Consider the following 12132-nt stretch of genomic DNA (forward strand, 5'->3'; position numbering starts at 1 on the left):
TTTGCAAAGTATAATCAAGTAGAATGGTTTGATCTACACTTGATTGAAGAAATATTGCTACCTTGCTATTTTCTTCTTAATCTAGAATGCTCAAACTTTTTTCTATAGAATATAACGAAGAAAATCTAATTTATTAGTTAAACCTAGGAATACCAAGGTATTTTGGATTACATGAAACGCAAACGAGGGGACCTCTGAGGCACACAACTTAGAGGTCAATATTTCTCAAGGAAAATCATTTATTTTGTCCGGTATGAATTTGGGATGTCTAAGATATAATACATTTTTATTATTTATTACTAGGTTTCTAATTACAATGTTGCCAACTATATGAGTGTAGTTGTTTAAGTTACCATTTTTATTTATGTCAGTAATTATAACCTAATTATTTTGTTTGTTTTTATAGAAAAAAAACTATCACAGTTCAATTGCAACTTAGTACAGTGTAGTGTGTGTGCAAAGGCGACTTTCAATCGCATTTCGGTGGTGGTGCGGTAGAGTGGGATGCAGTGTTTCTTCCAGACCTGTTTTTGGAGGCCACTGCCCCTCTCCGGAGCTCTGAGAGTGCCCCCCCCCGGAGGAGGCCAAAATAATAAGTCTTTAACATAATAATAAATAGAATATTACCAGCAGTGCCCTCCCGGAATAATAAGTGTGCTCCCCAAAACGTTTTCTCTGAAAGAACGATTGGTGGGATGGAATGCGGAAAAGTGGGGTATACTTCAGTATTCCAATGAATTCAGGGTTAACCTTTTCTACTTTCCATCCTGGTTATCCTTGGAATGGTGAAATTCTTTTTAAATTTTGATCCCGTGAAAAGATAGACAGTGTGATGTACCTTTACTGGGTACTATAGGGGATGTCACCAGAGAAGTAGTGTTGCCAATATAAAGTTGCATTTTTTTTTTTATTAGCACAATGTCAGGTTTTTGCACTTGTAGAATGCACATGTAAAACGTAAGCAAACAAGCTACTACTTGTCTGTCAGTTTTGAAAACTAACACCACTACAGCTTCATGAATATTACAAGATATTCACTGCAACAAACGTATCACTACTTCCATTTATTATATTTGCACTATAAAATAAAATGTTCAAATCACTTTCTTCTGCATCAAAATCTGACAGGATTGTTTCCACCTTGCTATATTCGAGCTCACTATCCTCTATGCCAGATTCATTTAAAAATTCTTTAAGTTCTTTCTCAATTCAACTTCGGCGAAGAGCACGATTTGCCATTGTTCCAATGCTGCTGCAGACTCCAACATACAGTCATAGAATATATATATCTATATATCTATATATCTATATCTATATATATATATATATATATATATATATATATATATATATATATATATGTGTGTGTGTGTGTGTGTGTGTGTGTAATTATAATTGACATATTTAGGGGCTAACAGATTTCAAAGAAGGAATAAACTAATAGAAAATAAAATATTTAGGTGTCAAGGAAGTAATAAGAAAAAATATATTTCTAATGCGTAGTTGGCAACATTGCATCGGATAAATAATTTAGAGTGTCCCTGCATGTTGTACTACCAAATTTATTTTAAAGGAAAACAAAATAAATAACCAAAACACTGGAATGTAACGGTTACCGTATGCAGTGGTAAATTTCCTTCTTGGTTCATAGAGCCTTTCATATAGTAGAAAGACCATAGATTTGTTGTTTGTTGTCCCAAAATGTTATGACAAACCAAAATAAACTTAGACATAAGCGTTGAAGATAAAGAATAAACAATTGAGTATAGAGGCTTACCACAAACACGCGGATTCTCATCACTGCCATCCCTGCAGTTTTTGAATCCATCACAACGAAGAGTGGCATCAATACATTGTCCAGAAGTACATTGAAACTCGTGGGGTACACAGACATGCCTCTCTTATTTTTACATAAAAAAGAGTAAAATAAAAAGTTAAATAGCCTATAATGTTAATTGAAGTATCATATTTCTACCACTACTACTACAACAACTAGTACTAATAATAAAAATTCGATCCGTATTTACACATAGGCCAGTACGGTATGGTCCGGGACGGCAATATTTGGGAAATGGCAAATGTCTTCGTACCAGTTTTTTTTTTTCACACTTGAGGTGTGGAAGTTACAGAAATTTAGAGGCAAACGTTGATATTGAGATGATGGCATTTTCTAATGGCCCAGTTAGCCAAAAATGTTATTTATGATCTTGACAATATAGAAGTTGTAAATATAATAATAATCCTTATTTCAGTGCCGTAAACAGCTTGTAAGCAAGAATACAGAACATTGTGGGATATACAGTGATTAGAATATCAGTATTAATAATAAATAAGAAAATGGTAAAAATAGGAAAACCAATATGAAACATAAAGTAGATAAAAGTCAATTAAACAGAAATAATTCCTTCTCAACGGTGTAAAAATTGTCATCAAAGTCTCTGTCTATCCAAAACAAAGAAAAGCTAAGAACGCCAATCCTAAAATTACATTTTAGCTTAATATTGCTAAAGTTATTGCTTAAAATCATCAGTAAGATTTCATAAACTTTTCGCTTGCTCAATACAGTAAGTTCAGATTTATATGCTTAAAGCATCTGTCAAACTTTTCAAAATTTAACATTCCCAATACAGAAGCACTAAAATCGTGCTATTCCTTATTTCCTTATGCTATGATTTGGTAGTTTAAAAGCTATGTTTCGTAAGCAGTATTCACTAATATAAACATTATCTGATATCTTTTGCATCCATTCTTTGTCAAAATCTTTCCTTCTATTCGTAAAACTCTTCCAATCCGAATATTCAGAACAATGTGAATAGTAGCACATTTTCATTTCAAAACATAGCAGACGAATAAAATAATTTTGCTCAGATTCTATTTTGTTTGTCAGAGTTTTAAGAACTGTTCCATATATATGGATCTAAACTCTAGTTTGGTCTTACAAGTAATTTATGTAAATATACATACATTTTGTCCCTTTGAAATACAGTTTATTGTTTAAGAATAAAGTACTATTCTTGTGGCACCATATGCAACAGATTTTATGTGGTAAAAAGAACTTAAGTGAGTGTCAAAAGCAATACCTAGACTTTAAATAATGTTTTTCTTTTTTCTAACAGATTGAAATTGAAAACAAGAACATTTGGCGAGTTGAGCCTTTGACAACAAGGAGATTCTATGTAAAAATCTAGCAGAAAATGATACATAATTTTCCAATTTCATTATCTACGACGTCTAACATCATTGATTTAACGGTAGCATAAGACTAAACTTTGATGGCGGAGTGATCAAAACAAATTCCAAATTTGACAACTCTTTGAGGACTACAAATACAATCTTTGTCTCATCCTTTCGTATAGCGTGCATCCGCACGTCTTTCAATACGGGTTACATGCGTAGCATCGAAACTGCGTAGCATCGAAACTGCGTACGATCGAAACTGCGTACGACCGAAACTGCGTACGATCGAAACTGCGTACGATCGAAACTAAAACCGGCGTAGGATCGAAAACAGATAAGGTCTTATGATCGAACAATAAAAAAACAATTATTTTATAATCACAGAATATTAAGTAATAGTATTTTTTTGAAGTTATATAGGGAAAAATCGGAGTAGGATCAAAACTGTATACGACCGAAACTGCGTAGCGTCGAAACTGCGTACGGTCGAAACTGCGTAGCGTCGAAACTGCGTACGATCGAAACTGCGTACCGTCGAAACTGCGTAGGATCGAAACTGCGTACGATCGAAACTGCGTACGGTCGAAACTGCGTACGATCGAAAGTGCATAGATACGAAACTGAGAAATAAAATAGTGACAAATATAATTAAATAATCATACAGGGGTGTACCCAGGAAGTTTTTCTTGGGGGACTATGACTTATTCAGGAGGACCAAAAAAGCTAAGTCTTGTCTCAGCAGGGAGAAAGGAGAATCCTCCCCCCAAAAGCCACTACTTCTGATCAAGTTGGCAAATTCCTTGTTCAGAAGATTGCCGTTAAGTTCAATTGACTTAGCTTAACATTTTCTTAGTTACCTAGTTGCTGTGAATTGTCACTTCTTTTATAGACTTTGCAGGTGGCACAATCGAAGGTTCATGTAATTAGTTCAAGTTTTTGCTAGTTTGGGCTTCGTCCCAAATTTACTAACTTCCAGGGTTGTTTTGTTTAAAACAAAATATATTAAAACAAATGATTAAAACTTTTTTTTAACAATTGATTTTGTTTAAAACAAATTTTGTTTATGTTTTAAACATTTTGTTTTAAACACGTTTATTTTGAAGACTTGTCTTAAACATATGTTTATTTGCATTTTATTTTATGTTCGTAAAAAAAAGAAATCTTCCAGAGCAAGAGAACTGTCCAAAAGTGCTCCCCAATCAGAAGACTATTTTCTTCCCATGTGAATGGTTTGATTTCTCGTGGCTACAGCAGGTCAATGTGGTGATCTACAATTTATTTTGTCTCTTTTCCTCCTTATTTTTAACGTATATTGTATTGTTTAAATGCTTCTCAGTTAACTTGCGAGAAAGTGTCGTAGTCGAAGGTTGGACTACTTATAGAACTGATATTAAAAAATAAATAAAATAATTATCACGGAAACAAACTGTTGTGTTGTATTCATTGCGACGTTGAGGTTCTGAAATTAAAATATCGCAAGCATTCGTTTGTACAGTACATGTTAGTTCTGTCTCCGTACAACATGGAATCGTTTGACATGGATTATGCGTGAAGAAAAGAAGGACATGATTTGATACAAATTTATTAGAGTAACTCAAACTCAATCAGGTAAGTAAACGATCAAACGAGTTTGTCACAAAACGTGTAAGAAAGAAATGGGTGGTTTAGTTCCAAGAACGAAAATCATTATAAAAAATGCAATGCTTGGTAAAAATGGAAACCCAAATAAATGGTAAAAATGTTGATCCGAAAATTGCTTCTGATGAATCTAACGTCAGTGGTGTGGCTGAGATGCAACTGGAAACTTCAGGTAACAACTAATTTTGTATCAACAATATCTTTTTCATTATATTATGAAAATTTTATTTCGTACCTCTTCCCTACCACAGTTCTAAATTTTCTTTGAAACTTTACAACTTGGCATAGCTTGTATGAAAAGACCAGGTGAGAAACGCAAGGTATGGCAGTCGATCACGTAACTAACCAAGTGTGATACTTATTATAACGTTAGTGCTGAACGTCAAGGTCTGGGACAATTTGATCTCAATTTGTTTGTTTGTATGTATGTACCACGCTACAGGGTGCAATATTCAGTCTTTTAACATTAATTTTTGAGGATAGAGACACGAGGCGTCGGAATTTGCTGTATAGATTTTGACTGCGATCCCACGTAAAATTTCAAAATTAGTGGGTCAGATCCCACTTTAAACAAAAAGCCCTGTCTAATATAGCCTTGCTACTGATGCAAGATGTAATCAATCAAACTAAACAAACTAATTTTATATGTTTCGAACAAACTTGGGTTGCAGGATAAATTTGGCTTCAACTCAACATTTAGAGCACAAGGGACCCAAGTTCATTTTCAGAAAGGTTCACTTTTGCTCAGCAAACGTAATATCTTCGTAGCATAGGGTATGAAATAAATGAAACAAAAACCACGGGAAAGCGTGTGGACTAGAGTTTCATAGGACAACCGCTAGACAAGGGCGTTGACGGAATGGGGAGGAGAGCTAATTTTCCCTTCCCCCTCCTTGCTCATACATTTAAGATATTAACATTATACTTGTATTGTGTATGTTGCAGCGTTGGAATGATTAACAAGTCAAGCTCCGAATGTCATAGTCAATGATGCATAATTACGTTACATAAATGCAGAATGTGTCCAAAAGAATACATCGACGTAAAATGTCATATTTTCACAACCACGAATCCGAGATGAAAGAAAGAAAAACTACCTGAAAAAAAGGAATCTAGAATTTTGTATGATTGCCGCTAGATAGGGGCGTTCGTTTAGAAATCATCCGCCTTCTACCCTGAATTTCAGATTTTTGGGGCAGTAATGCAGATTTAGAAACATTTTGCTTAGCAAAGTCCAACATTTAAAAATTGAAGTCCTTGCACCGAATAAATACGGATTTTGATCATTGGCCGTAAGGAGCTATAGGCCTATATTGCTTTCTTGTATAATTTTTTTACCCAAGGATTTCAAAGGTGGCTCTACTTTCGAGTTTCGGGCCTGCTTAAAATTCAGGAAATTGGACCTAAGCAACTTCCCAGTTTTAATCATCTGTATGTTCTTCGTATATATTCGGTGTAATTACTTCAGGCTTATTCTGTTGGACTTTGCTTATCAAAAGATTTCTAAAACTGTCTTACCGTCCCCAAAATCTGAAATGCAGGGTGCGGATGAGGGTGGTTGCCCTCCTGTTCCACTGACGCCCTTACTAGCGGCTGTCATATGAAACTATCCCACGCCTTTTCGCATGGTTTTAGTTACATTTGTTTTGGATTCTTGACTGCGAAGTATTATTTTTTGAAATAGAATTCATTTGCTGAGGAAAACTGAAGTTTATTGAAAATGGATTTGGATCTATTGTACTCTGAACGCCCCAAATATTACCTTTCGTCAATAAATTTTTGACTCAAAAAACAACCAATTACATAGACTTGCAGAAAATATAAAGTTAGCACAATATGAAGTGTGATTCAAACATTACTTTTCGAAAACGTAGCCCTATTATTATAAAATAATTTTATTAGCACCAGTGTTATGAAATAGTAATCAAATTTTGCAACAAAAATCTCACCCGCCTCCACGAAACGCTAGCTTAGCCCCTAAAGGCATAACTACAAAACTTTTAGAAGCGGTAACTCGAAATGATTTTCTTTATGGTTAAAATAACCGCACAACAGCATTTCTGGTAAAATTCTAGCCCTCATGTAACATGACACCATTTGCATTTGAAATTTCGAATACTAAGCACAGATGTTCGCCATGATGCTTGATAGCACCATCTGATGTGTCAGACCACTTCCAAGATTCATCATTCTCCCTCAACCCGTTGTCAACGCACAAGGATGGTGAGGACTTTTGTTTTGCCATGTATATTGATAGATTGTGTGAAACCTCTATAGTTGGTAAATTTTAAAATCTACCTTAAAAGCTTACTATATCCAAGAAAATACTTACTGTATGAGAGTCACTGGCAAGAGGGTGTAATAAAAGGGGTCGTTATATGAAATAAGTTGAAAATTACTAATCTATACGGAAATGTTCTGTACCCAACACTGTGTAGTCTTAAAGAGAATAAAATAAATGAAAAGATCGGTTGAAAGAGCAAAAAGTCTTAATAAATACGTGATTACACGATTTTGAAATATGTTTAAAATAATATTTTAAACTGTTCAAAATGTTTAAAACATGTACTTTTACTTTTTTGTGTGTTTTTTAAAACATCTTTAAAACATTTTAAACACTTTTTTCATGTTTTAAACACGCGTTTTGTTCTTTTTTTTTAACTGTATTTTTTCCAACCCTGCTAACTTTTGACCAAGTTGGAAAATTAGAATGCGTTGCTGCCAATATTTACTTAAAAGACTTCCGTTTCTTTCAATTGACATTTGGATTAGCATTTTCTTACTTACCCAGTTGCTGTGATTTTCAATTTCTTTATGAACTTGGCAATTGGCAAAATTGAATGTTTATATAATCAGTTTAGTTTTAAGTAGGTGGGAATTTGTCGCCAGATACAAAATTTCTCATCCTACGGCCTCGCGCCTCATAAACCTACTAACATACCAAAATTCCTAGTTTTTATTCCGATTTCAATTACGGTACCTAAAATATGAGATTTTGTACATCCAAAAAGTCTATTTAAATTACACAGTTTTTTGTATCTTTAAAGCTGCTAAAAATGGAAAATATTCACTTTTGGAAATTTTCTATATAGTCCCAGGATGCTAAAAACTTTGCCAAATTTAATCCTTGTAGTTCTACTGGAAGTGCCTATACTGTAAAAAATCGTTGTATTATTTCAACGACATGCCTATGTGTTAGCACGATTGTGTTAAAATATAACACAAACAAGTGGTTAGAACAACTCACTCTCCGTTTGGAGTTGTGTGTCAAATGCCGCTAGTTGAAATGACACACAGCCTGTGTGTTAACACAAGTGTAGAATCTTCGGTGTTGTTTTCTGCGTGATTGCCATATATGTTGGGTATCTATAAAGGCTTATGAACTGAAGCTACAGGCAAACACAGTAGAAAGAAATACTTAAACAAATCCAAGTATACGCAAAATTTCAAAATACAAACCGCGCGATGTGTTTTCAATTGTTTTACAAAATGTTTCTGAAGAAACCCTAACAGCACAAGATGTGCTAGGCATGTACCATTTTGGTGTTCTAAATTCATCTCCCACATTTGATGCATTTATTGCTTCTTTTTCAAAGCGGTTGTGTACTAGAAGCAACAAACGCATCAACTTTATTAGATGGCAACTGGCGCCGATTATTTGAAAGTGAATATGGAAGAACTACAAAATAAAGTAAATAGACAGTCGTCATTTTGTAATAAAATTAGGTCTACATGGCGAGCAGATTTTATCCCGAACGGTTATCGTCGAATATACGCGGGTTAAAGGAGCACTCTGATTAGCCAAATTCAAAAGACCTTAAGAATTTATCCCTCTACAAGCGACGGTTTACGTGTTATAGGCTGCCAAAAACATGAAAAAAGGAATTTTAAAGGTCCATAGCTCCAAAACTATGGGACCTACCGCAGTCGGGTCAAGACTTAACTTAGGAACTAGTATGTGCCCTATCCAAAAATGCGTATGTCAGAATCCTGAGGTGCTTCCACAACAATTTTTATAGAGGGAGTTTAACTACGGGCCTATGATATAAAGTATTCTCCAACTACCTCCATAAAAATTGTTGTGGACATCTTAGGTGAATTGAATTTTGGACATCTTAGGTGAACTTTGGACATCTTAGGTGAATTGAATTCTGTATGGATATGGAAAACATTTCAGTTTTATTTAAATCTTGGAAAAGAAACATTCTCTGTGTGCAAGAGGTTAATCTATACACATGACGATACATCACTCCAAATGTTTTAAACATATTAACTGGCAGAGTATATAGTTATCCTGGGGGCAAGAAAACAAAGGGATTTTTACTGAAATTAAAAATCGTAGTATTGTGGTACGTACCATACGCATGAACTTACTTTGGAGGAGGGGTCCAAATTCAATGCGAAGATAAAGTATTTTCAGATTTGTCAATTTTCGAAGTTTATGTTTATAATTCCGTACCTATACGTCCGAGCGCAAGTGAACTACGTCAGTCAAACATCGGTCCTTACTGAACAAACTTGGGCACAGATCGTTGCAATTGCGTAATTAGGAGGCGCACCATAAATTCGTATTTAGGTTCTAAACATCGTGTGTGTGGGTTTTATCGGGGTTCTCCCGTTTCCTTCCACTTTTTTCATTCCACCATTTCATTCATTTCTCTTCATCAGCGTCTACTTTAGCCTAACCGGCATAACCGTAGGACGTGAAACTAAAAGATTTCATTTCATTTCATTTTCGCATTAAGGTTCTAATCCTTGATTTTTCTCACTTTTATATTTACCATAATCTATTAATTTTTAATTACTAGCTTCGTTTATTCAATATCGACATGATAATTTCAGGATATATTAGTGGTGGGCTAAGGTTTATTTGAAGATAGTTGCATCTGTCTCTTAGCAGTATTTCCAGCCATAGAACTATTTATTTCCAGACTTTTTTTGGTAAAAATTTCCTTTTTTCCCTTCTAAAATTTGCCTCTTATTTCCTTCTCTTCTATTGGCTACATTGGAACGAACATACCAGATTCTGGAAGCCTCATCCTTGACTTACACAACGCACTATAAAAAGTTTCACTTGGATAATTGGGGACACTACAATTCCGGTCTTACAGTATACCATATTACATAATTTTAAGGATAATAGTGACTTTCTAGGAAAAATGATATACTTTTTAAAATTACATGCTTAATTTGAGAGATATCATCATGATACTAGCTGAATATATTATTGGTGGGCCAAAGATTACTTTAAAATTGTTTGCTTCTGAGTGGTAGCAATGTTGCCAGCTACAGAAAATGTTAATTGTAATTGTTTGTAAAAAATTTGGGAAGTTTATCCTTTCCCCCCTATTATTTCAGTGTCCTTGGCTATATTCAAACCAACGTACAACTGTCTGGAATCATTCTTGGCCTACAAAACGCACCATAGAGGAGCACGATTGAATAATTAGGGAAGACGGTGAACCACCATGTATGCTGATTTTTGCTTCTGACGCGTAAGAAGTGCCAAAATTTGATGTGTATTATGAGAGAGTTTTTTTCTTTCTCTCTTTGTATGGCAGCCAGCGACTTCAGGTTTTTACTGTACCTTGTCAACATACCAGAAAATTCTTTTTAGGTGACTTGAACCCCTGTGGCTTCGGTGTTCCCAGCTAGAAAAAATCATGAAATTCGGCTAGGGATTTTTTTTTTTTTAAATTTCACTCCTACATTTTTTCAATAATCCCTCCCGTTAGCAACACTGCAATCTAACTTACACCAAAAAATAGCCATGTCCCTCTTCTAAAATACAAGACGTAAACGATATCAATCGGGATAACAGTGTTTGGGCAATAAATCATTAACTGAAAGTCTACCAAAAACTCCAAAATCGATTTTGTCCCGAAAGGGTTAATGAGATATGCGCGCCAAAGATTTCGGGCTCTAATTTAACGTGAGCCCCCCCCCCCCCCCAAAGTTTCTGGGCTGGTCCAGAGAATGAATGGCCTACATAGTACTGTCTACGGGCTGGATAGGCTACCAAATTTCAGCTTTCGTTCTCCCATAGTTAATGTGATATAGGCGCCGAAAATTTGGGGGCTAACTTCACCAGAGCCTCCCAACTTTCTGGGCTAGTCGAGATAAAGATCGATGGGCTAACAAATTTCATCTTTTGGGCCAATATAGTTAATAAGGTGTGAAAATCAAAGTTTTGGGGCGTTAACTTAACGTGAGCCCTTAACTTTTTGGGCAAGTTGAGATAATGAGTGTACCAGGTACTAAACTTCATGGGCCTTCCAACCCATTATTATTTAGCATTTGGGGCACTCAAGGAACTCAGATACAGGGTCTCCAAATGTGAAAATGAAAATGCAATCTTTAAGTTTTATGTCCGACTGTCATCCTGGGTAGACTAAAGGAGACGCAGATGATGAGAATAAATGGAATGGTGAAATGAAAGAGTTGTGGGAAAGGGAAACTCCAAGAAAACCCTCACACACGGTGTTTGTTCACCACAAACCCCACTTTGCGCAAGTTGGTATAGAACCAGGGCCCCGCAGCATGTGTGAACCCTCTGCCACTAAGCCACTGCGGCCCGGAAGTCCTCGAGACGAGACACATAGGCGTATACCTAACGTGTAATTTGTTCGTAGCGGGAATTTCTGTTATGGTATAGTTAATTACATACAATGAAAAACCGAAAATGTGATGTGGACAATCGTGAACAAGCAATAAACAATCTGCGTGATTTGTTTTAGATTTCGGAAAATAGGTTCTGCCAGATTTACGCTTATCGACTGTAATCGTTTATTTATTTATTTATTTATTTGGGAGGGAAGCAAAGTCTAATACATTTCAGTCATTACACATGCAAAGAGATGTTTTATGGTAATTGTTTTTTGCTGAAATATAACTTCGGTATCTTTTATACGTGTTTAGGAGCTGAGATTATTATCTAATAATTATAAGGAAGATACAAGTTTTTTTTTTTTTTTTTTTTTTTTTTTTACGAAGATACAAGTTTTTCACCTTCGTACAACAATTCATGTTTAACAGGCGTATAGAAGGGGCTCATGCCCAAAACATTGGGACTCCATTTCTGGGGCCCCATGTTGGGGGCCCGGTTCCTGACCACCACTGTGCTGAGGGGAATCGGATCTTTCCAACGTCACCATCTGTATGCAACAACTCCATGCTGAAACGAGAAATAGAGTGGACTCAAGCCCAACATTTCGGAACCACATTTTCTGGAGCTTCGAGGCCAGGGCCCAATTTCTGACATTTCCGCTTTCGTTAATCGACCCCGACCTTTCAAACGCTAACACTATAGTACAACAC

The 12132-nt window shown here is 35.5% G+C and overlaps 1 protein-coding gene across 2 annotated transcripts in view; it reads right to left on the minus strand.

The window, feature by feature from the left end:
- The window catches only part of LOC145680795 (uncharacterized), an 82525-nt gene that overhangs the window by 36631 nt on the left and 33762 nt on the right, over positions 1–12132 (minus strand). For both annotated transcript variants that reach the window (XM_081751834.1, XM_081751835.1), the window contains exon 6: positions 1778–1900. In XM_081751834.1, coding sequence (XP_081607960.1) covers positions 1778–1900 — 123 coding nt within the window. The remainder of the gene's footprint in view (positions 1–1777; positions 1901–12132) is intronic.

The sequence above is a fragment of the Thermobia domestica genome, chromosome 3 (genome assembly GCF_964235325.1).
Source record: "Thermobia domestica chromosome 3, izTheDome1.hap1.1, whole genome shotgun sequence".
Classification (NCBI taxonomy): domain Eukaryota; kingdom Metazoa; phylum Arthropoda; class Insecta; order Zygentoma; family Lepismatidae; genus Thermobia; species Thermobia domestica.